Source organism: Caretta caretta, chromosome 23 (assembly GCF_965140235.1).
Source record: "Caretta caretta isolate rCarCar2 chromosome 23, rCarCar1.hap1, whole genome shotgun sequence".
NCBI lineage: Eukaryota > Metazoa > Chordata > Testudines > Cheloniidae > Caretta > Caretta caretta.
The window spans coordinates 1,900,563-1,925,902 of NC_134228.1; the positions used below are offsets into that span (position 1 = coordinate 1,900,563).

General features: G+C 50.7%; 1 protein-coding gene across 1 annotated transcript; it reads left to right on the forward strand.

The window, feature by feature from the left end:
- The first annotated feature begins 850 nt into the window (after positions 1-850).
- On the forward strand, positions 851-24,949 carry HNRNPUL1 (heterogeneous nuclear ribonucleoprotein U like 1). Its single transcript, XM_075122584.1, has 15 exons — positions 851-1,106; positions 3,031-3,165; positions 4,012-4,321; positions 6,213-6,286; positions 7,102-7,241; positions 10,099-10,198; positions 10,700-10,812; positions 12,245-12,511; positions 13,571-13,693; positions 14,322-14,450; positions 20,744-20,912; positions 21,668-21,995; positions 22,625-22,829; positions 23,020-23,184; positions 24,029-24,949. The coding sequence occupies exons 1-15, from the start codon at positions 929-931 to the stop codon at positions 24,143-24,145; spliced, it is 2,553 nt and encodes an 850-aa protein (XP_074978685.1). The 5' UTR covers positions 851-928; the 3' UTR covers positions 24,146-24,949.
- Positions 24,950-25,340: the final 391 nt, after the last annotated feature.

A 25,340-nucleotide genomic window follows, 5' to 3' on the forward strand; every position in this document is an offset into this window, starting at 1 on the left:
CAGCCAATGAGAAATACACTAAGAATAAATCCCCAAGGGCTCAGCCAATGGGAAACGCACTAACAATAAATCCCCCCGGGGCTCAGCCAATGGGAAATGCACCAAGAATTAATCCCCAAGGGCTCAGCCAATGGGAAATGCACTAACAATAAATCCCCCAGGACTTGGCCAATGGGAAATGCACCAAGAATAAATCCCCCCCGGGGCTCAGCCAATGGGAAATGCACTAACAATAAATCCCCCAGGGCTTGGCCAATGGGAAATGCACCAAGAATAAATCCCCCAGGGCTAGGCCAATGGGAAACGCACCCACAACATCCCCACCCCGGGCTCAGCCAATGGGAAATGCATTAACAAAAGAATCCCTTGCACAAGCAGACAAAACATCCTCCAGGCTCAGCCAATGGCAGACAAGCTCACGCCCTCTCTCTCAGGCTCAGCCAATGGGAAATGCACAGAAAACAAACAAACCCAGGGCTCAGCCCGCGAGAGACTCAACAGGAAATTATGGGGGGGCCACTGTGATTGGTCCGCAGGCGGTCTGTCTCCCTCCCCCGTCAGCTGTCCATCAAGCCCATCCTTCACGCCCTCGGGGCTCGGTTTGATTGACTCACCAGGGAAGCGGCCTCCCGCCAATGGCAAGGCCCGTTACGCCGCCCCCTCCACCTCTGGCCAATGGGAGCTCTCCTCACAAGCTCAGCGGGCGCGGGAGACGGGCGGCCAGGGGCGCGCGGAGGCAGCGGCCCAATCAGCAGCGGTCTTGCATCCCGGCGCGGGGCGCTCGGCCAATCGGCGCCCCCGTGGCACGGCGGCGCGGCGCGGGGCCGGGAGGCGGGCGATGGCGGCCATTTTGAGCGGGCCGAGCCGACGGCCGGGCAGCCGCGGCCCAGCGCGGGGGTCTGAGCGCGGCCGGGGCCCGGGCGGCGCCATGGACGTGCGGCGGCTGCGGGTGAACGAGCTGAAGGAGGAGCTGGGCCGCCGGGGCCTGGACACGCGCGGGCTGAAGGCCGAGCTGGCCGAGCGGCTGCAGGCGGCGCTGGAGGCCGAGGGGGCCCGGCGGGGGCCCGGCGGCGGCGGCGGCGGGGAGCCGGCGCCCGACGGACACTGTGAGGGGCGGGGCCCCGCGGGGGGGAGGGGGGCCCCCTGCCCGGCCCTGCCCGCGGGCCCCGCCCCCCCCCGAGCGCCGCGCCCCTCCCCTCCCCCCCCACATCGCTGCCCGAGCGTCAGCGGCCCCCCCCCCGGGCCCGGTTGTGGGGGGCGCCGCTCCCGGGCGGGAACGCGGGGGGCCAGGGCGGGTAACAGGCGCCCCGAGTCCGGGGCCTGCCCCGCTGCCGTCGCTCTGTCGGGTGCGGGCGGCCGGTTACCGAAGTCCCCAGGGGACCACACCGGGGGGGGGCGGCGCGTCGCCATCAGCGCCCCGAGGCCCCTGGTGAGACGTCGTCTGGGGGAGCTGCCCGGGGCCGTGGCTCGGGCTCCGCAACGGGCCAGGCAACTCCACCGCAGCTGCAGGGGACCCGCGGGTTCTCCCCGGGCTCCCCTTGTCGTGAGGGGGGCAGGTGTGACGTGCGACCCCAGCCCCGCGGCGTGTGGGGCTAGTGGTTAGAGCAAGGGCCATGGCGACACGAGTAGGACTCCTGGGTTCCAGTCCCAGCTCTGATGCAACTAACACGTCTCCCCCCCACCCCCATCTTGCACTGAGGTGGAGGCATAGGAAGTGTGCGTAGATATACACCCGATAGACCTCCACACCCCTCATGAGGAAATGTTGCGTCCTTCTGCCAGTTGCGGATGCTTATTTGTTGCAGCACATGGGTTTTGGTCCACAGCTGGGTCAGCTCCTTGCCAGAGTAGTTCCTCGTTTTGTTTTCTTGTTGATGGATTTTGGCAGATGGGAATCCTGCCCGCCCTGAGGACACCTCCTCTAGACTTCTGCCAGCGTCCCCCCCATTCGCCAGGTGGTCAGGGTCTGCTTCGGTTGTAGAATTGGTGTTGGCAGGTGCGCGCTGTAGAACAATGACTAGTCCGTTCTCCTTTTTTGCTGGCCTAATATTCTTACATGGTGCAAATGTACGGCTGGAGGAGCTACATGTGCAGGTGTGGAGATGTCTGGGTAATATACAGACTGAGCTTAAAAGACAGAAACTGAACTGCCCCTCAGGGATTCTGCATTGGGAGTATATATGGGTCTGGACTTGCTAGTCGTCTTACCATTTTATTATGACACTTCAAATCATGTGCAGGAATGCTCCCTAAATCTCTGGTGCTGGGAAGTATGTGTCCCTGGGCAGCTTGTTTGCTTGATAATGTCCCTTTGAAACATACCTTTATCCTTAATAATGGTGCATCTTGTACAGGTCGCTGGCATGTGGTATTTCCATGTAACTTGCTAAGATACCTCATCATGCTGTGAAAGGGAATGAGCCACCAAGCAATATTTCACTAGAAGACACTGATTTGCTTAGGTTCTGCACCGAGATGCTCTTGCTATATCATTGCTGAATTTGTTTGACGGCCTCTGAGCAGATCACCAAAATTGGCTGATTTGCATTTCCCCTGGAAGCGGGTGTTCCCTCCCTTGCCACTTTCACGTTTTGTGGCTCTTGGAAAGTAAATAGCAAGTTATCAGTTTTGCTCCTTACATCGCTGTCATGAGGGTCACAAGTCAATACTGTACATGTGGGAAGTGTTGTCTGTCATTGTTTGCTGAAGTGTTGGTTCGGAGACTCACCTTACTCTGGGATTTCAGGGTTTTGTTGTTTTTAGTACAAACTGGGTTGTTTCCACTGGAAAAGTTTTGTGACTGAAACACATGACTTTTTTGCAGTGAACAAGTGATTGGCTTCTTTGCCTTCATGATAGCTTTCTGAGAGTGCTGGGAGCCAGACCTGTTAGTCTTCTGTGCATAAGTCCCAAAAGTTGCAGGGACCAGTTCCCTGTTGATAAAGTGCTGAAGCTCACTTTTCCTCTGCATATGCTAGTTACAGTCTGTTGTAAGTACCGGCCTTAATGCATGCCTGTTTCTATTTGAAGATGCTGTCGACAACAATACTCATCAGAGTGACCCCCAGGGTTATCAGTCCTTCGAGCACTGCAATATTAAACAGGAGAACGAATCCAAGTACGAGAGGAGATCTCTAGACCACGAGCGTCCGGTCTTACACTCAGGTAACATTCATTTTAAAGTCGGCCTTATCAGCAAAACTCCTTGAAAAGTAAGATTATAACGAATGGGCATGTAATTACTGCCTTAAGTCACTGTGGTGCCCAGAGCTCCTTTGCTGGTGGATCGGTCCCTACCAGAAGAAAGAAGCTTTCTTTGGTCCTCTTCCCCTCCCTTCCATTCCCCATGCTATGTAAGGCTTTGATACAGGTTTGCAGTTGTATTGCCCCATTGTGTGGTGTGACCAAAGAACTGGTTTCAGTCTGACAAGCACTAAAAAGGCAGCATCAAGGGATGGAAGCTACACTGATCTGGCGTCTGAGACTTGAAATAGCCTGTTCTTAGACAGCTCTCCGAAACCCTCAGCTATAGATCAGTGGTGCATTTATGGTCCAGCGTTTTGTGGTTGTTCAAGGCTAGAAACAATTTCTGCATCCCCTGGGGAAGCTGGGATTTTGATTCCCACCGGGGTACAGCAGCTGAATGTATTGCTGCCAAAAAGATCACAAAACATCAGCCCTTAAAATGACATCTCTCTGACCCCCAGCTTACTTGCTGTCATCCCCCAAGTTTGCAGTATTTTGCAGCCTAATAGGGCTAGAAATAATTTGGGACCAGTATGCTGCCAAAGACTGGTCCTGAACATGCGATTAGGAATAGGGGAAAAAATGGAGCCCTGTAATGTCTTTTAATCACACTGGGGGGAAAGGGATGAATGATCATAGCGAAACTAGCCTGGGGAGTGGTGCGGGAGTTGTTAACATTGAGCTGCTCTTGGTAAAGGCAGAAGAGTCCCTGTCCTGTCATGGGTGACTGGAATATTTTAATCTCACTCCCTGTTTTGAATGCAGAGATGAAGACAGAAGTGAAGCAAGAAGAACCAGCTCCTGGCTATAACATGCCGGCTCCTGGCTATAACATGCCGGCTTCTGGCTACAACGCCCCTAGCTACAATGCACCCTCCTCTGGCTACAACACCTCTAGTTACGGTGCCCCCAGCTCTGGCTACAACGCCCCCACTCCTGGCTACAATGCACCCCCCTCTGGCTACAATACGCCTGATCCATCTCAGCCCAGGCAGCAGCAGCAGCCACAGGGCCGCAAGAGACCTTATGAAGAGCAGCGAGGGCGAGGGTATTACGAACACCGGGAAGATAAGAGGTGAGCTCGTGAAGGGAAACCTGGATGAGTCTCTGGCTTATTGCGGTTAAAGATGTTAATTCCTGGGCCAGGGGCTAAGGAGGATCCTAGAAGCTGAGTTTAGAAAGAGCTGGGAGCATAGCTTGTTGGGTCTGTCGAGGATTTTGCCAAAGGCCAGCCATTCACTTTCACTTCTTTCACGCTTGACCTAGTGGGTAGAGCACAGGACTTGGACTCAGGGGACCTAGGTTCTATTCCCAGCTCTGCCACTGGATATCTGGGTGTCCTTGGGTGAGTCATGCCTCCCTGTGCCTCAGTTTCCTCATTTGTAGAATGGGGATAATGATAGTGATGTCCTCTGTAAGGCGCTTTGAGGCCTAGGGATGAAAAGTGTTCTAATGAGATCTAAGGATTGCTGCAGTGGGGTTTGGGCTTTATTGCTTATGAATACTCCGGCACAGTGAGTGACCTGGCATGGCCGTTATCACAAAGATTGTGGGTCTCACGGTGTCTAATGTCCCACATTTAAGCAGGGTGTTAATGGCAGAAGGTAATCTGGCTCCGGGACCTCACTCCAATTGACTTTTTTTAAATGTTGCTTTTAATCTTGTGCAGTAGCAGAGAGGAAGAATTGTCTCATGTTTAAATCTCAGAACTGGGAGTCAGGAGATGGGGCGTTTAGAGAGGACCCTTCCACTGACTTCCTGTATAACCAAGGGCAAGTCACTTAACTTTGTTTCCCATGCGTAAAACTGGAATCCGGCATAGCTTCATGAGGGTATTATGGAACTTCATTAATGCTTAACAGGGAGAACTTTCAAAAGTACCAGAGACTTAGGCACCCAGCTCCCCATGCCTTTCAGTGGGGCTTGTGTTCCTAAATCCCTTAGGAACTTTTCAGAAATCTCCTCCCTAAAGAGCTTTGAGATCATCCTCAAAGGAAGTGCTAGAGAGGGGGAAAATAACACATGCTGCATGTGAGTGAGTGTTCACCTAACTTGAAATAAGAATTATAAAGTGGTATCTCCTGTTAGAACTTTTGGTTCTTCCTGTTTGTGGCAGGTTCTCCCTTGCATTTAGGTTTGGAAGGATTAGATTTTTATCAGTAAAAGTTGGCAAAGATTGATTTCATCGAACACACAAATGAGCAAAAAAAGTCCATTGATAATCAGGGTGGGCAAAGTGAGAAAAATGCTGCTTGAGAACTTACTCGTTTGATTTCAGGTTGTTTTATTTGGTATATTTTGACAATAAAGGTATAACTTTATAAAGCTTTAATTTTTTGCATCTCAGAGTCTGCTGTTATTAAATAATCATTGACAGCTGCCCCTGTTGTCTAACCCTCCAGAATTTCCCTCAACTGTGAACATTTAAATAAAGTTAAAAGCAAATATATTATGTGTCAAAATGATAAACAATAAAAATCCAGTTCTGCCACGCCTGCTTGTATTTAACAAAGTGATTGTCCGTGACATTTTTTCCATCTAGTCTTAGAGTTCATGTTTGTTTTAAGAACAAATCTGGTTCTGTGTTCCCCACACCTTGTGTGGTTATTGACAATGGTGTGTCAGTTTCACCAGTCTGATCTGGTGGTGTGTTACAAGCAGTTTGTACAGGGTCAATAACTCTACCAGATGCAGGGCCTAATGTAACATCCCCTGATGAAATCCTGGAAGCTTTCAGTGGTGGGGAGAAGGGTTACTGTCAAACCTTCCTGGAGAGCCTCTTCACCTTTGCTTTTCTAGTAGGAGTCTCTGGTTGCAAATCCATACATAATCTGTCCCAGTGAAAGCCTGACGGTTCTTAAATCCCTCCAGGCTTTCTTCCCACCTTACTTGCTGCTGTTTGTCCCCAAAGCTCTGCCCTGCTGGTTGACATGAGTAACGTTTGTGCCTTTGTGTTTTTGCTCTAGGGGCCGATCGCCTCAGCCTCCTGCAGAAGATGACGAAGAAGAGTTTGATGAGACACTAGTGGCCATTGATACATGTGAGTGCGGGGGGCAAAGAATGGTGGCATCCTGCACCCCAAATACCTTTACATGATGGTCTCCTTCCTGCCTCTTCTCAACTTGAAAATTATCCAGGATAGCAAGACTAGATTTCTCAGGTTCGACTGGAGGACTCTTAGGGGGTCCCAGAGATATACTGGCAGCTTTCTCTTTCGATCACTGAGGGGCGGGGCTATTGTGCCTTTAACACAGACTGCCTTTCTCTCTAGTGCTTACATATTGGAATTCAGAGTCCAAGGCCAGAAGGGACAACTGTGATCATGTAGTCTGAGGACTTCCCTGAAGTCTTTCCTGTTTTAATTAAAAAGTGTTAATGAACACAGGTTTTAAGTCTGACTAAAGATCTTTCCTGTTCCCTTGTTTATTTTTCGGACCCTTGAGATGTCGTCATCTCTCATGTCCTTATCTGGCCCCTATCACGGTAGTACCTGAGCGCCTCGCTTTCTGCAGTGTGTTGATCCCCCCCACCCACTCCAGTGAGGCAGGGGGTGCAACATAGGGATAGGCCCTTCCGTTATCCCTGTCTTACGGACGGGATCTGAGGTGGAGAGACAGTTTATAACCCAAGTTCCTCCTTGTGCTAAGACAACGTGTAACAGGTGGCTGAGAGAGACAAGCGTGTCAGGGTGGGGGAATGCCAAGAATAGGGCTTTTACTGTATTATGGTAGGGCCTAAAACCTCATTGTGCGAGATGCTGTAGCCATAGAAGGTGGTGTGCGGTTCTTAACCAATCCAGTGCACTGATCACCTCCGTATGGTTCCAGTTAACAACCAGACCTCCTTGTCTTCTAGATAATTGCGACCTGCATTTCAAAGTAGCCAGGGACCGATACAGCGGCTACCCGCTGACCATAGAAGGCTTTGCTTATTTGTGGTCAGGCGCCCGAGCTACCTATGGAGTGAGGCAAGGGCGAGTCTGCTACGAGATGAAGGTAAGAGCAGCATGCTGCCATTAGCAACGTGTAAGTCACCATGAATGGTAACTTCAAATTTCATGTTTCAGAGTAACAGCCGTGTTAGTCTGTATTCGCAAAAAGAAAAGGAGTACTTGTGCCACCTTAGAGTTTGTATGTATAAGAACATCCTCTGTATTTTCCATACCAGCAGGAGAGTGGGGTGGGGGGAGAGAGAAAACCTTTTGTAGTGGTAAACACCCATTTTTTTCATGGTTTGTATTGTATAAGAACATCTTTTGTGTTTTCCACAGTATGCATCCGATGAAGTGAGCTGTAGCTCACGAAAGCTTATGCTCAAATAAATTGGTTAGTCTCTAAGGTGCCACAAGTACTCCTTTTCTTTTTTCAAATTTCATGTGCTAGAGATCTTCCAGTGGGGAAAGAGAGCTGGATGTGGGAGCATTTCCAGCAGGAAACAGGGCTTAGCCATGAATAGGACTAACAGCAAATAGGTTCCTAAAGACTCGTCTGAATATCCAGCTTCACCAAGGGGAAGGAGTAAGATGAAATCGTAATCTTCACGTGTATACTTCATGCCTGTTTTCATTGCAGCCTACGTAGTAGACATAGAACGCAGCTTCCCTCTGAGCAGAGATAGGGACTGTAGAGTAACAATGCAGATTTCATTCATCTCCTTCCGGCTAGAGAGGAATGTCTATCCTTTAACCCACGTCTCCTTTTTCCATGGAGGTGCCGAATTAACTGATGGTGATCATTAAATCCTCTCTTTTCTCATCTGAAGCAGCAAGCCCTCTTTTTTCCTTACAAGTAGCATAATCAGCAAAATTGGCTTCCTTTTTAATATGGTCAGACTGAAGTCCCTCCACTCCTGTTGTGGGGCTAGTAACTTCAGTCTAGCCTTATCCCTCAGGCAGACAGACGTCAATTGGGTCAGCTTGCAATGGCTTGGTGACCTGGGGTTCTTTCCCTGGTGGCTGTATCTTGTCCTCTTGAGTCTATAGCTTCATTTTTCTAAAGTTACAAAAAAAAGTGTGAAGTGTAAGTTGCTTAGCACTTCACAGGCCTAAAATGTAAATCGGTGCAGGGCAGTCTTCAGGCATGGGCAGAGAGCCTGAAACTAGCTTTAAAGAGATGACTGTCTTCTTTCATTTCGGTTTGGTGTTAATTCTGATGCGTAGTGATGATGCATTGAATGTCAGTGCTGACTGTTGCACTGCAGATCATAGCATGGGTGCATGGGGAGGGATGGCCAGCTGTCCGGTCTGGCCTCTTGTTTTGAGTCATAAGTGGACAGCCTTTGGATTGTGGTTGTAACATGGGAAAGCTTTGGCGCTCTTTCCAGTCTGACCCCTGGTTGATTGGGCTACCAGGCCACTTCTGTAGCAGAGCTCTCTGTTCGCTTCCGGGCACTGTGTAGTTCCACTCCACACAGCTGGAAGCAAAAACCTTTAAAACTGGTTGGAGCAGGAAACAGGAATCTTCCCCAGAAGAGCTGTGAGGGCACCCGTACCTCCCCACGCTCACTCGGGACTATCGTGTGCGATCTGTCAGGTCAGACCATCTGCATTGGGATTCGTAAATTGAAACAGTAGGAAAACACCTCGCCCAGTTACCTACAGGGAGGTCTCATTTCCTGTCACCCTCCGTAGCTGATTTCATGAGCCTTAGCAGTAACACACAGCACAGTCCTGTCCTCCTGTTCTTTCCCTTCTCCCCCCCCACCCCCCCGTTTGTCACACAGTCTGGAGTTGGGCAGAAAATTTCCAATTAGTAAAGTGGAAACTTACAAACGTCGGCTTAACTCAAGTCATGCCTTTAGCCAGTTCCTTACTGCTGCTTCATGTAACACAGAGAATTATTCCAGTAATCCAGGCTGCTGGTGCCTCTCAGCTGTGGTCTGTTAAAGCTTCTCAACAGGAATCTGGGGAAGAGATCATGAGTACAAGGAGCTAGGACACCTGGGTTCTAATCTCACTGAGTGTTGCTTCACCTGTTTGTGCGTCCCTTTCCTCATCTTACAGATGAGGCTAATAGGAACCTGTCTCCCAGTGCTGAGAGGGTTATAAAGCTTTTTTAAAAGTACAGTCCTATTCAATTGCAAAATGTTACGTACTGCGTCACTACGGTGGATTCGGATTGCCTCACCAATGTTATGTAACAAACCCATGGTTGTTAAAAAGCTTCAGCATTTCATCTTGTGCTTCTCTCAGCTTGGGCTGTGCAAATAGCCTTGTCAGTTTCTCGTTCATTTCAGTTCTGCTAGTCAGCTCTGGTGTGCTAGTACCTTGTTTGTCAGCCCTTTATTCTAAGTCAGTTTTCGCACACAGCCCCCCCTTACGTTTACCATAAGAGCGTATGTGACCATGATTCTAGTTATACTGGCGTGGGGCTGGACTAGATGTCCTCTTGAGGTCCCTTCCAGCCCCATGTTTTAGTGTGTTTTAAGGGGGTGACCCAGAACACAGTGACTTGAAAAGTCATGATGCGGGGTGTGGGTGAGGTTTGGGTTGTAATAAAACATTCAGTGCCTTGGGGGTCGCAACCCACGGGTGGAGAAACAGAGTTACTAGCACAATGGTTCAGTGATCCCATAGCTTAAAAGTTGTTACCCTGAGAAGTCTTTAAACCTTTGTGGAAACACTGAATTTTACAGACCCTGAATTTGGGACCACATTTTACTGCATGTCCCTTTGCTTTCGTGGCTCTAGATGAGACAGGATTGTTAGGCTGGTAATTTATTTCTCTGAAGTGTCTGTCCCTGGTTCTTGAATAGACCACTCCAGGCATTGACTTTAAAATGTAAAAGGTTTTTTGTGAACCCTCCAGTTGTTCTGGGCGTGAAGGTCATTTCAACCTTGTTTTCTGTCCCCAGATCAATGAAGAAATCTCTGTAAAACACCTTCCTTCCACAGAACCCGATCCTCACGTCGTACGCATTGGCTGGTCCCTGGATTCTTGCAGCACTCAGTTAGGTAAGAGCTGCCGCAGCTTTTCATGTGTGATGCCAAATAGACGCATCACATTACTTCTGTGGTGCACTGAAATGTAAGTAAAGTCTTTGATGTCACTAATCACCATGGCACCCAGGTGCTCGTGTCCCTGTATGGGGTGGGAGGTGTACTCTGCCAACACCTCACTAACTGTGTATGAGGGTATTTTCTTCAGCTTCTGGTTTGCTCCAGACGTAGCCAGGTCATTCTGCCACTGTTAGGGGGTGGCTTGCTCAGCCTTTTATCAAGAGGGCCGTCCACTGAAAATGCCCTAGCCCCAGAGACTCTTCTCTCTCTTCTGAAACAGGGCTGTGATGCTGGGAAAGTTGTAGCCATGTGCAGCTAGCCAGGGCTGGCAGTAACCCTGAGAGGGCAGAGCAGGGCCTGTAGCCTTTCTGTTAGCCCTCGGTTAAGGAAGTGGCATGTGCAACCCTATGTTTGAATTGGCCATGACCAAGCGAGCCCCTTGGACTCTCTCTTCAGGGGAAGAGCCCTTTTCCTACGGTTATGGAGGCACCGGGAAGAAATCCAGCAGCTGCAAATTCGAGAACTACGGCGAAACATTCTCGGAGAATGACGTCATTGCTTGCCTTGTTGTGAGTATCTGTTTTCGCTGCTTCCAGGGGATGCCCCCTTGTGCTGCCAGTGCCCCCCCATCTCCCCCGTAGGCAGCACGTCCTGGCGTGGAAACTGACCTGGCCGTACATTCCACCAGCCGCAGCCCTGGGTGACCTGTTGGAGCTGCGGAGTTATCGGTGCCACTCTTTAAAGTGCATTCAGTCACTTCATTTCCATAGTCTCTGTTTAAATCTTTTGGAGCAGCTGTAGCTACCCCATCCCCTTCCCTCCTCTACAGTTGCATTATTAAATATAATGTACTCTGCTGTACTCTGCCAGCACCTGACTGCTCACAAAGGTATTTTCTTCAGCTCTTGGTTTGCTCCAGACATAGCCGGGTCATTCAGCCGCTGCCACTCTTAAGGGGTGGCTCCCTGACCATGTCTGTGTAACCATGGCTGTGGCTGGGTTGAATCCACACCCTCGGGAGCTAAAACCAGTGAAGGAACTGGGTCTCTAGGAGTTTGCTACTGCACGTCTGCCCATGGTCCAGACGCTAGAGGGAGCTAGAGTCACGCTGTCAATGTGGGTTACATCTAGAAAAGGAACCCGTCCTCTCAAGGCCGTGCCGTTTTCTGGTACCACCCAGTGTGCTGGTTTGTTCTGTGGGCTCAAAGGGGCACCCACAACTTAAACCATCGCTTCTGTCTGCCGCGTTTTGTCCGCTCCTCTTACCTGTGACGCCGGAGGCGGCAGCTGAGGGAGGAGCTTCGCGTTCCGCTTCCAGGCTGCTTGCTTTGTGCGTTTGACTGCGCTCTGTCTAGTCATTTTCACTGAAGTCAGCCCACTTCCTCCGTCCCCTCTGCAAGTGCCCCATGGGAAGAGAAGCAGCTTAAAACCCCAAGACACTGACAGATATGACACTGAGCCTGGTGCTGCTTTCGCCCCCCAGGGGTGTTAGCGTAGGTGGTGATAGGGGAGAGCCCCCTGCTATAGGTCGGGCTTCCTTGCAAAGTAGTGCTGGGAATCCACATCTCCGCACGCCCATCTTCCTCCCCTCCTGAGTGTCCGGTCACCGACTAGTTCAGTTCGGGGCAGAGTCAGAAAGCACCTGTGGCAGTTACTCAGACCATGGTGTGGTAACGACCTCCCCCAGGGGCACTGGGCTTCCACGCTGGAGCTGTCGGTTGCTCACTCTGTGCTGGCTGACCTGGGAGCAGGGCCTCCAGAGAATTACCTTGCCAGAGCTGTGCTTGCAAATGGCTCAGAGCCAGGGGAAGGGGCTGCTTTGGTGGAACCAGCAGCGGCAGGGTCTTTCCCGTGACGCTGGGGGTGCTGTCTCGATGGGTGACTGTGACGTTAACACACATTTGGGTAGTGCTGCTAGTGTGTGTTGTTCAGGCAGTAACTAGCTCTGTTTACCACCTCCCTGGCCCTGCATTTACACGGACTCTCTTCCCCTGTAACTAGGACTTTGAGTGTGGGGAGGAGGTGGAAATGTCCTTCATGAAGAACGGGAAGTGGCTGGGCGTGGCCTATCGGGCACGGAAGGAAGCTCTGGGCGGCCAGGCGCTCTTCCCCCACGTTCTGGTGAAGAACTGTGCTATCGAGTTCAACTTTGGGCAGCGGGATGACACCTACTTCCCCGTCCCCCCAGGCTTCACCTTCATTCAGCACGTTCCGCTGGCCGAGCGCATCCGTGGGACCATAGGACCAAAGAGTAAAGCAGAGTGTGAGGTGGGTGTTTTGCATTGCGCTCGGTGCTGTGTAGCTATATAAGCCACGCGCTTCCTGCCGTGAGGCGCTTACAGTCAGAGCGTAAGGCTAGAGGTGCCTGGGGCTAACAATGAAACCGTTCCCATCAGCATGAAAGCAGCACCAAACAGCACGCCGGCTGCCTAACCATTGAGTGACTCGTAGGCATCCGGGCAGAGGGGAAGATTAGAGGGTGTTTGAAGGAGGACACCATGCGGTGGCTTTTTACTGCCGTCACTTCCTGTGACCAAAGATCTGAGCGGGGGTCCATTACCCCCAATATCCTGCCTCCAGTGGCCAGGATCTGCTAGATCAGAACTTGGGGCAGGAAACTCTGCCATTATGGAATAACTTGCCACTAGCAGCGGGCTGGCTCATGCTGTGAAGCAGGGGGCTTTAGATTCCTTCCACCAGTCTGGTTTAAATTGCTGTTCTCATTCTTCATATAAATCTCCACTCCTGCTCTCAATTCTGTTAAGCCCGTGGACTCAGTGGCCCCTTGTGGCAGAGAGTTCCTCAGGCTAGCGTGCGTCTCATCCAGGAGTAACTCTATGGCATCACTAGAAGGGAGAGAAGCAGGTATATTGGTTTTTAGTAAACATTGCCATGTTTTAAAGGCACCACAGCTCTAGTCAGCTGAAGGAATGACGATTCTCCAGCGTGGTGTAAGTATCTGAGCACATGGGGTTCTGATCCAGACTTAGACCAGCTCTCTTGGTGCGTGGGTTTTCCTAGCTGTGAAATGGGGATGAGCTCAGATACCATGGTGATGGGCACGCACTAAAGAATTGGATGGACAGAGAAGAGGAGGAGGAGGATAAAGTTGTGTAGCCTTGTGGTTATGGTGCCAAACTGGGAATCAGAAGTCATTGGTTCGGCTCCCTGCATGACCTTGAGTAAAGTCACTCCCCTGCCTCTGTTTGCCCCATGTAAGAGGGAGTGTCTGTCTGTCAGAGGAAGTCTTAGAATTAGTGTGTGGAAAGGACGAAGCGCTCAGTGTTGTTGCAACAGCTGATCTCTGTGTGTGTGTGTGTGTTTCAGATCCTCATGATGGTGGGGTTACCTGCTGCTGGCAAGACCACGTGGGCCATAAAACATGCGGCTGCCAATCCAGCAAAGAAATACAACATTCTGGGAACAAACGCCATCATGGATAAGATGAGGGTAAGAGATGAGCCCTCGTCAGTAGCTAAAAGTCTCCCACTTCTGCGCGTTGTTCCTTCTCCAGAGATCAGAGGGGTCGCTGAGTTGGAAAGCAGTCGCTCCTGTATTAGACGTTACAGGGGAGCGCTGCACCTCTCTTACTCCTGGTCCCAAATCAGCCTTTTCTTAGAGCAGATTATTCGCTCCTTTCATTCCAAACCCTTTAAGTGGTTCATACACGTGAATTGACCTCATACGCCCTGCACAGTGAAATGGGTATTGTCCACATTATGTAAATGAGGGAAATGATATACAGAAGGTAATTGGCTTTCTCTGGCGTTGTTGCCACAACTCAGAAAATAATCCCAAGAAATCCTGACTCCCAGCCCCCTGCTTCAACTGCTAGACCCTATTCCCTGCCTGGAGCTGGGGATGGAACCCCGGAGTCCTGACTACAGTCCCCTGCTCTAACCACTAAACCCCACTCCCCTCCCAGAGCAGAGAATGGAACCCAGGAGTCCTGACTTCCAGTCCTGTTCTGTAACCACTAGCCCCCACTCCCAGTACTACCTCATGAGGTGCTGAGGATCCCAAACCTGCTGCAGCACGCAGACCCCGCACTGTAATCTGTACCGTTTTTTCTTTCAAGGTGATGGGACTTCGCCGCCAGCGCAACTATGCGGGCCGCTGGGATGTCCTCATCCAGCAAGCGACACAGTGCCTGAACCGCCTGATCCAGATCGCCGCCCGGAAGAAACGCAACTACATCCTGGATCAGGTACAGAGTCCTTCGCCCAGCCGCCTCCCTGGCGTCCGCCTGTGTGCGTGACCCGTCGGAGCGGGCCCTTGTAAACGGGCGGTGCTGCACACTCAGGCGTACCCAGTGCACTGCAGAAGTGTTATCCATGTGCACATACGTATACACCTGTTGTATGTCTGGGACTGAAGGAAAACTCCCACTGTAAAGAGCACACCAGAGAAATGAGGTTTAAAACGTTCCGTGGTGAGTAATAGGAAGCGCCCCCTTAGCTTAACCACACACAGCTCAAAATATTGAGTGCTTTTGGAACTAAATTGTTCTGTTTAAAGTGTATCCAGGTAAGTGGCCGTGCAACTAAATAGTGGCTTTTCAGGTCCAGGAAGATAGGCTAAGGTAAGTGCTGGTCTCTGGACGTTTCCTAGAGTGCCCAGGGGATCCGTGAGTACCACCGGTGAGTAGTTTGTTGTCTTTTGTTGGCATCAGTGTCCTGAGAAGAACAGGTAAGCCCATGTGAGTAGCAGCCAGGCTGGCATCGCTCAGGGTTATAGGAAACCAGACTTCCCTCCCGTTACACATGCAGGCTTAAACCTCATGGCTGCATTTTCAAGCCCATTAACTTTAATGGGAATGGAGCATCTCATTCCCTTAGGAGGCTTTGAAAAAACTCACAAAAGAACCCTGTTCTGAAGAGTCTAGCGGCTCTGGATCTTTATCACCTAGCTGGTAGTTTTCCCAGCAATCCGTAAAGTTCATTGTGTCCATCTTGCTTTGGGTTAAGGCTTAAAGGCAGGTCTTCCTACGGCCGCCACTGTTCTCTAATCGTACTGCTGATGCGGTTTTCTCAGAGATGTGGACAGCATTTAGCGTCTTCCCTTTATTAAGACACTTTATTAAGACGGCGCTAGCCATATTGGATGGCAGCACTCGGTTTAGTCTGTCCCTGTTAACTAGGGCATACATGTAACTGACCTGCACTTATCGGTCAATTCTGTATATTGAAACCTGAACCCTGAAATGTAGAATAAGTGTCTGAGGATTTTAAAAAATTAATGAAACCCAATTTGGCCTAAAAGGTGCACGAATGAGATCTTTCTTTGCTTCATCCGTCTAAAATTCTGAATCCTGGTAATCTTTCCTTGTACAATATTGATTAAATTTGCCTTGAGCCTGCAAGTGAGATCTGGGTGCCAAGCAAACTATAGATCGTATGTGGGGTGAGGAAGTGTCTTCCCCTCTTGGGGCTGGAGAGTTGTGAGTGTGTGGGTGTCTGGAAGGTTTGGATTTAGCTCCTGCTGGTTTTAGTATGAGATTTCAGTTTACATGATAGAGAGGTGAATGCAGCAAGGGGTTGATGTCGTGTTAGAGGTTTAAGCATGTTTCCAATACAGCTGGCTGCTTTCTTGATGAAGAGAGAAAATATTTTTCCACAGCTGCTATTGATTCTAAAACATTTAGGCATCTCAGCACGGAGTTTAGACTAAAGCAATGTAGTCTGTGAACTCTGATGTGGACTGAGATCTTTTACTCTTTTTAGGCAACTCTGCATTTCACGTATGCTTCTCGGGCCTTGTCCTTCTGTTTTCTTACGGGTTTTCTTGAATTGTAGCTTTTTGCAAGGTTTAAATAAGATGAAGTGTTAGTGACTGTTCTATTTTAACTGTAAAATTGAAGAGGTGGTTTCTGACCTTCTTGTATCTGAAGAAGAAAGCCAAAAAGATTGTCCATGTAAACATCTTTCAGTTCGCTGCTATGCGTTGATGCGCGGATGCTGTGGGTTTTTGTAAGCTGCTGTGCTTTAAGGCAAACTCCTTTGCAGAAGTGTGTTTACAAACACTGTGTATCTGTCATGTAGATGAGTTTAATATTTTTTTAAAACCTTTAATGACCGAGGATTCAGGAAAGCTGTCCTGATCTCTATTTACTATGTGTTCTCTCTGTAAAACTTCCGTGATGTCAGCAGTAGCTGAAAAGTCTTGGCTGTTAACTTTTGAAGGTTCCATACTTGTTAAATGGCTGTGAGTTGCATCAGTTTGCTATATAGGACAGCCACAATGATCTGAAACTGATAAAGGTCCCCCCACAAAATTACAATGTTGTTTTGGGACATTTTGTGCTTTTCAGTCCCAAAGGGCATTATATATTTTGCTGAAAGTGTCGTGGGCTCCTCACTGCGTATATATGGGTTGGCTCCTTGCCTTGCTTAGGACAGTGCCCCGTTGCACCGTGACTCCAGACTGGCTCTGAGAAAATAACGTGGCCCGTTGAATTATCATGCTTCTTGTGGAAGTTAGGGGAGACGTCCAGCTGTGTGCCGACTTAGGAGAGCCGGTGGAAGCACAGTACAAGCTGCAGCCAGCCAAAAGATTGCCAGAAATCTGGCTGGCCAAGCCGACAGGCTAAGCCTCGTTTTTGCTTTGAGTGTGAGCTAGCCCTCCTTTGGGCCGTGCTGGCGTAGTGCGTCCCCTGCTGGGGGGCAGTGGTATAGCTAAGGGAAGGGAGCCTTAGCGCTCTGAGGACGAATGCATTGCTGATGTTTATTTCATTGGAATTCCAGTGAGCGGTGCAGTAGCCATGTAAAAGATTCAGGGGCAGGTCCTCAGCTTCTGTAAAACAGACGCTGATGGAGCTATGCTGATTTACACCAAGTGAGGATCTGGCCCAAATCATTGAAACCCAAGTTCCCTGGCTAGATCTGGTGCATTGTGGGAAGATAGGATCCCCAGACCATTTGGAAAACCCTGCTCCAAAAGCAGGGATCTCAAACTCAAATCACCACGAGGGCCACATTGAGGACTAGTGCATTGGCCCGAGGGCTGCATCACTGACACCCCTCCCCACAGCTACCCTGGCTCCGCCCCTTCCCCGCCTCTTCCCCACCCGAACTCCGCCCTCTCCCTGCCCTTATTCCAACCCCTTCCCCAAATCCCCGCCTCTTCTCTGCCTCCTCCCCTGAGCGCGCGGGTCCCCGCTCCTCCCCACTCCCTCCTGGAAAGCGCTAAGCGCTGCCAAACACTGGTGGTGGGAAGCGTCTGGAGGTAAGCAGAGGAGCGGGGACGCGGCGCGCTGGGGGGGGAGGGGAGGCAGCAGGGGAGGGGAGCTTGGCAGTTGCAGGAAATAACTTGGTGGGGTGAGGGGAGCTTGGCGGGCCGCAGCAAATAACTGTGGGCTGCGTGTTTGAGACCCCTGTCCAAAAGCATGAGTGAGACCCGAAGCCCTGGGCCCTGAAAGGTAACCAGTTAATGGACAGAGCTGTGTCCTCAGAGAACTGAGATTCTTGGCTGCGTTGCTCTTATTTAAGGGCATATAGGTCTCTGTGATTGGCTTAAAAACGGTGTGCTTGTGACTGGCCTTGGGCCATTCCCAGCTGTCACCTTCCTGCCTGCAAGGTAACCGGCAGAGCGTGGGGTAGTGGGGGCAAATCCCCAGGTAGGAAGTGAAGCCGGGTATCTGGGTTCTCGGGTGTTCACACTGAGCAGCAGCAAAAGTAGCTTAAGAAGAACACTCCCCTTCTCCCTTTCCGGTATTCTCCAGGCTGAGCCAGGGCTCAGTATCGTACCAGCCCGTGTTGTGTTCGAGGGAAGTGCTGCTTGCCACGCTGTTGGCATCGGCCCGTTTCCTGGGGACTGGGGAGAGCAGCTCAGGGTCCCCTTTGGAACCTCAGACCCCAGTCCTTTGTTGCCCCCCAGTCCTGTGGCCCCTCCCTCGATCGAGGGGCAGGCTTTGCCCCTTCTGCTGGGCCATCAAGTAGGCCCAAAGCTCTTGCTAGAATGAACCTCCTCTGGCGTGCTGAATAGTAACCTAGCTGCCTGTAACTGACAGCAGGGGGTGAGAGCTTAGCTTTAGGTGCCACTCTGCCTTGAAAGGATGCCAAGAACTTGGTCCTTGTTTATTACATGCAGCCTAGGCTGCTGCTGGACCCAGTTCTGTTAGTCTGCTGAGGGCGGGAGGCGGCCGTGCTGAGCGAAGCCAGAGCGGCCAGCGGTTGTGCACGGGTTTGCTGGATGCTCAGCTTGGGCAGTGGTTACTGTGGAGTGCCTGGTGACCGCATGCTGGTCTGGCAGTGAGCGAATGCCTTTTTGCAGCAGTGTTCTGTGTCCTTGTCTCTCTGCTGTGGCAGTAGCTGCGGTGGATATTCTCTCCTGCTTTGGGAGCAGTTTGGCCCGGTCTGGGACTGGCGATTGCGTGAAATTTTATTTCCAGCTCATCACCACAGTTGAGCATGTACAATAGGTGCTTAAGGAAACGGAAGCATCAGTGTTTCAGCAACGCACGTATCTGGGTTTCACTGGCCTGTCGTGAAGATCTTAATCACCTGAGGAATTTTAGCTGAATAGATACTTGCATTGCAGAAACCACAACTGGCATCTGTCTGTTGAAAACCATTGCATACCTCAACCAGTGTGTGAATGTAGTGTGTGAAATCCCCAAGGAGGAGATGGTTAATCCCATTTTATATTAGAACTAAAACTGAGGCTCAAAGCAAATCAAGATGTTGTGGTGGGAAATGTGCTTCGTGACAGACATGTAAGGAATAGTCTCATTAAACCAATGAGAGTGACATGATTTTGCCTTAACAAACCCATAGGTTGAAGTCCACCTAAATGTCAGTTTTTAATAGGAATAAAGTTAAAACATGCCGCTTCAGTTTCCCTGTTTATTATTAGATCCCATCTTTGAAATCAAGATGCCTGTATACCTAGTGGTACCCCCGCTGTCATGGCCATCCTTCCAGTGAAGAGAGCATCGGTTAGGAGCCTTCCTCAAAATAGCATATGTAAGAGACGGTATTTGATTAATCTACCCCACTGCAACACGAGACAGTGGTAACATCTGAGCTCATCTGGGAGACCCTCATGCAGTTGGAAGAGCGCTAGCAGCTGTGCAGTCTAGCCGTGTGAGTGCTGGTTTAGATGGCTCAAAACTCCCTCCATCACCAGCCTCTGATTCCTGTGTATCACGCCTGCTTCTGTTCTCCCCTTCACTTTCTCAGTCATTCTTAAAACAGCCAGCCTGCAGGAGCATGAATTTTTACCACTCCTTGGCAGTCATTGCAGAGAATACAGTTGGTGAAAATAAGCCGGGGGAAGGGGTGTCTCTAGCAGCTAAATCTGCACTATTACAAGTTAGAATAAAAGAAACATTGGGCCGGAAAGGTCCTCAGGGGTCCATCTCCTCCCCCCGGCCCTCCTGGGCTGATGTAGGATTAAACAAACCTAGACCATCCTTGACAGATGTTTGGAGGTGTTTTAAAGAAGTGGTTGGACAGTGATGGGGATTCCACAACCTCCCTGGGTCAGCTGTTCCAGGACTAAATTATCCTTCCAGTTAGAAAGTCTTCCCTAATATCTAACCTGAATCTCCCTTGCTACAAATTAAGCCAATTACACTTCTTGTCCCATCCTCGATGGGCATGGAGTATGAATGATCGCTGATGTCGTCTTTATAACAACCTGTGACCTGTTTGAAGACTGTCATGTCCCATACCCCCTCTGCCCCCCCCAGCCCTGCCTTCTCTTTAGACAAAACATGCCCAATTCTTTCAGCCTTTCCTCCTAAGTCATATTTTCTAAACCTCTTATTTTTGTTCTCCCCTGGACTTTCTCCAGATCGTCCACGTCTTTCTTAAAGCTGCTCAAAAGTACTGGACAGTCCCCCAACTGAGGCCTTGCCAGCTCCTCCTGCCCTAAAATAAGATTTTTAATCCCTAAAAAGATTTAAAATCAGTTGAATACTCCTAGCCAGCCTTGTGATACAGGGGTTAACCCCAGTTTAGATGGAGAAACTGAGGCACACAAGGGCCGCGACTTGCTTAATGTGTTGATGTCAAAGTCACACCTAGATCTCGGACGCAGCTTTCAATCCTGTGTTAGCAACCATGCCTTTCAGGTGCCTAAACATTAACACTGAATTCCCATTAGTCACACACAAACATTCCTTTCAGTGTGCAGGTCTGCATTCAGCCTGTCCAGCTTCCCACTTAATCACTCGCTTATTTGTAAAGAAAGCAAACACATACCCTCGTCTTCATCAGTCTCTCTTGGGGGGAGAAAGCAATGAAAGATCTCATTTGAATTGCAAAAAGTACCAAATATGGGCGTTCTAGTTCTATCTCCCCCCTCCCACCCCCCCACCCCCCCCGGCTTCTTCGCTTTAAAAGGTAGGTTAGCCATCCAGGGTTCTTCACAACCATCTAAACACACAGGGGCGGGGGCACCATGTCTTCTTTCACCATTGCAGGCCACAATGCTCTGTTGAAAAAGAGAACGCCGAATAATGAACGGTTTTTGCCTCTTCTTTGTCACCATTGCTAGACAAATGTTTATGGATCTGCCCAGAGACGAAAAATGCGTCCTTTTGAAGGTTTTCAACGCAAGGCTATTGTAATTTGTCCCACGGATGAGGATTTAAAAGATCGAACAATAAAGCGCACTGATGAGGAGGGGAAGGATGTGCCAGATCATGCAGTGTTAGAAATGAAAGGTAGGATCCTAGAAACAAACCAACCGATCCACAAACCACACGCGGCCAAAAACCCTGTTGTGTTGTTTAAGAGCTGGAAAGAGATTTATTTTTGGTTTCAAATGCTGACCCTGAGATTGATCTTTTGTCCTCCCTTCCTTTCGTCTCACTGTGGTCGTCTTCCATCTGTTCTCCCCCTATGCTTCTCCTCTGCCCTTAACAAGAGATGCTATAAACCCACAGTGCCTTTTTTCCAGGGGGGAAAATGTTACGTATCTTTCACGTTGTCCTCCCGGAAACCAATAATCAGAGCAGGGCTGAAGGGTTGTTTTTTTCCTCTTCCCCCCAACAACAGGAAACCCTTTCCCTCTGCATTGTTGGCTGTTTTTTCTCAGCGAGATCATGGTTCTGTCCAGATGAAAGTGACCGCCTGGTTCCTCTGTGGCTGCATTTCTCGCGGCTGGACACCAGGGGGCAGGAGAGGTGACTGGTACTTGGATGCAGTGGAGACTGGAGTGTGTGGTCCCCCGTCCCCCCGCCATTGGCTGGGGAGGGGATGACATCATGCATACATCATTTTTTGTGGTTTCTGGTGTCTCTTTCCTTCCTGTTCACTTTTGCCTTCCGATCTCTTGCCTCCTTTGTGGTGGTCCGACGCTGTGGTGCAAGGCTGGGCTCCCGTGCGCGGCAGCCTTTGTCCCTCTGCCAGGCTGCTGCTGGCTTGCTCACGTCTCTTGTTTTCTCCCCTTTGCCCTCTCGCCGGGCCCGCCATCCAGCCAACTTCACGCTGCCGGAGGCTGGCGACTTCCTGGATGCGGTGATCTACATCGAGCTGCAGCGGGGGGAGGCGGAGACGCTGGTGAAGCAGTACAACGAGGAGGGCAAGAAAGCCGGGCCCCCACCGGAGAAACGCTTCGACAGCCGGGGCGGCGGGGGCGGCTTCCGGGGCCGCGGCGGCTTCCAGCGCTTCGACAGCCGCGGAGGCGGCGGGGGCGGCCCGCAGGGAGGCAGTCGCGGCGGCTTCCAGAACCGAGGGGGCAGCGGAGGCAGCTTCCGGGGCAGCGGGGGAGGGGGCAGCGGAGGAAGTGGCGGAGGAGGAGGAGGTAGAGTCTCAGCTGTTTCAGAGCCCAGGGTCCGAGCTGTTGGCGGGAGGGGTCTGAGCACAGAGCTGGGCCGATGCTGCGGTCTGAGGCTGGTCCTGAGCTATCAGCGCAGGGCTGGAGAGCTGAGTTTGGTTCCCACCCCTGCCGCAGAGTTCCTACGCACCCCCAGGCTGTGCTCGGAGGGTGGGGTCTCCCAGGTGCCTGTGGGGCTCACGCCCCAGCTCTGCAGTGAGGGGTGCTGATCCTTCCACCCACCCCTTGTCTAGTGAGACTGTGAACTCTTTGGCGCAGGGAATGTCTGTCTGTGCAGCCCCTGGCCCCGTGGAGGGGGAGGCAGGCTCGGTCAGGATCTTTGCAACCCCCAGTACAATGCAGGGGGGGCAGTCTCAGTGGGTGTCTGTGCAGCCCCCCAGTCCAATGGCAGGGGTTTTATCAAAGCCAGTAGGTGCGAGGGGGGCTAATCCTCACTTCTCGGGGAGAGTGGGCTGCGCTGTCTTTGAAGAGCTGCCATGCAGAGTGGTTTTCAGGTGCTGGGCCCAGTCGCATAAACAGCCACAAGGGTTTATCAATGAGATTTGTTCCTCTTGGGTGTAGGGGTGATGCCTGGTGACAGCCCCTGCTTTCTCTGCTAGGCTTCAACCGGGGCAGCTACACCCAGAATCGCTGGACAAGCGGCACCAGAGACAACAACTCCAGCCCCCGGGGCAGCTACAGCCGGAACACCCAGCCACAGAGCAGCTACAGCCCCGCTCGCAACCAAAGTAGCTACAAGCCTCCCAGCAGCACGCCCCCCACCACCAGCAGCACCCCCAGCAGCTACAGTCAACAGCAGCAGGTCAGAGAACCCATCAAGATCTGTCTGACCCCACCCTGGGGGGAATGTTTCATGGCTGTTCACCCCAGGGCAGCTCCGCCGTTGACCCGTTCCCTGCAGGGTGCGGCTGTTGGGCCGCATGGAGAGCACCTGGGAATGGTTGTCAGTGAACCATGCAGCACAGTAACAGTCCTGTCCCTTTAATTTACAGCCAAGTTACCCCCAGCCCTACACCCAGGCAAGCTACACCCAAGGAGGAGGGTACACTCCCAACTACAGCTATGGAAGCTACAGTGGTTATAGCCAAAGCTACACCCAGCCTCCACCGCCAACAGCACAGACGTACAATCAGCAGAACTACAACCAATACCAACAGGTAGGCGGGAGACAGGCTCTCGGGCAAGCGGTCACCTGGCCGGAGGGTAAGCTAAGGGTGTATCTGACCGCAGGATGAATTGATGCTTGTAGGGTTGGAGGAGGGGCCCATGCATAGGACTGGGGGAAGGAAGTTTCCATGCTTCACCCTGGCTCTGGCTGATTTGCTGTGAGCTTGGGCCAGTCGCAGAACTCCCCTTTGCCTCCTTGCTGTTAGCGGAGGAGTTGAGGGTTAGTGAAATGTTTGCTGTGTCCCTGGGAGAGATCAGGCAGGTGACTTCCAGCTGTAGTTGTCCTAGGCTTGAATTCAGTCTCTGATGCTGATTATAGAAATCAGTTTGAATACTGATCTGTTGGCTTCCCACACTCCTTCCTGGTGCCTGAGGATCCGTGCGAGATGCTCTGGCTAGTCGTTTAGAGAGCGTGCGTAATGGTACTTTTCAGAAGATAATCCAAACCCAAGCGTCTCTGCCCCAGAGGGCTTAGTCCTGAAGCCTCGTCTTGACTTGTACCGTGCCCAATGCTCGCTGTAGGCTCAAGGGAATTTACCCCACTCCTAGGCAGGGTTAAGCAGCACCCCTACAAATCCCACCTTCCAGCAGTATGGCCAGTCTGCACGCAGTGTTAATTGCTGTGAAATCAAGTATTGCAGGCCAGGGCCATCTGGGCCCCATTGTGCTAGGTGCTTAGAGCCATATGCGTGCCCCGGTTTGCCCGGGTGTCTGAAATGGGTAAATCCCCAGAACGAGCGCGGCCTGATTCCTGGTGTTAAAGGGTCTGGTGATGCTGGGGGCTGCCTGCCTCGCCCGCACACTGCCCAGGGCTAACTCTGTCATCTCCCCCAGTACGCCCAACAGTGGAACCAGTACTATCAGAACCAGAGCCAGTGGCCTCCGTATTACGGCAGCTATGACTACGGGAGCTATTCGGGCAGCTCCCAGGGAGGCTCCAGTGCTCAGTGAAGGCCAGCAGGAGCTAAGGAGATCACACCCCTGCGTCTTTCTCTGGGAGCGGCCTGCAACCACTCAGGAAACCGCCGTGGCTCCATCAGAGTGGTTCCTGATCAGCTTTGGAAACAGGCAAGGGAAGTGGAATCCCCGCCCCTTGTTTTCTCTCTGTAGTTTTGACGATGAATGCGTTTCCTTGTACACTCTCGACAGACAATGGCATGCTCCCTTCTTCCTACCCTCTAAGAAAGTTGCATTATTTCTTTCCATGTGTTTAATACCATCTCCTTTCTATTTTTTGACTCTGAAAATGGTAGGATCTTAACCAGCTCCCCTGTTCTAGGTACTGTACTCCCAGGCCAGGACTCTCCTTGTCTAAAATCTCCAGTAGCAAAGGGCCAGCTGTGGCCCCTGATAGCCTTCTCCCTTCTCCCCTACGCTACACAATTGTGCTAGTGAGAACTTCCAAGCTTTCAAGACTTTACTGCAGTTCAGTGTCAGTCTTTCCTGGAGGTGTTTTATTCATCTATTCTGCAAAACGTTTTTAAAATAAAAAGAGGGAGGGGAGATGGCTGTTTTATGGTAATTATGCTTTTTTTTTTAGATTTTATGTAACTTTTTACCGTGGGTCAGCAGCTGTTAATATTTCATCAAGATAACAATTTCTTTGCTCAATCCGGGTGAGAAATAAAAGAAACCATCTTAAATGTGTAACTTTTTATACAATGTCTAAGTTTCTGTAACTTTGCACATGCTTTGTTTTGAGTTGAATTGTAACAGCTTTTTGTATTTGGAGAAAGAGTGAATATTGAACTTTAATGTCTTGGTGTTTTTCTTTTACCCCTTTCATAAATCCCCTGGGGTTTTTTAAAAAAAAAAATCTGATTAACAAGTCCCATCCTCTACTTCATGGAAAATAGCAGGCAGATTATTAGTAATGGATCCTATTATATGTCTGCCACAGTTCTTGCATACTAGCTGCTGCTTAAACCGTCTAAACTTCAATCAATGGAACACTTCAGCCGATTTATGCATGAAAAGTGTCTTTTAAAAACAGCTTTTCACAAAACCTTAATGTCACTCAGAGGTGTATGCAGGGAGAGTTTCAGAAAAAAGCTTTTTCAAAGAAAGTTTGTTTTTCAAGAAGACACATTCTCTGGCTGTGTTTCCCAAAGAGCAAGAAATTGATTAGCTCCATCTCCTTGGCTTT

Excerpts from the sequence above, each read along its gene's own strand:
- HNRNPUL1 (XM_075122584.1), top strand. The coding sequence starts at position 929 with ATGGACGTGCGGCGGCTGCGGGTGAACGAGCTGAAGGAGGAGCTGGGC. Across the intron at positions 3,166-4,011 it reads GCGTCCGGTCTTACACTCAG|AGATGAAGACAGAAGTGAAG; the intron begins GTAACATTCATT and ends TTTTGAATGCAG. Across the intron at positions 10,199-10,699 it reads TTCTTGCAGCACTCAGTTAG|GGGAAGAGCCCTTTTCCTAC; the intron begins GTAAGAGCTGCC and ends CTCTCTCTTCAG.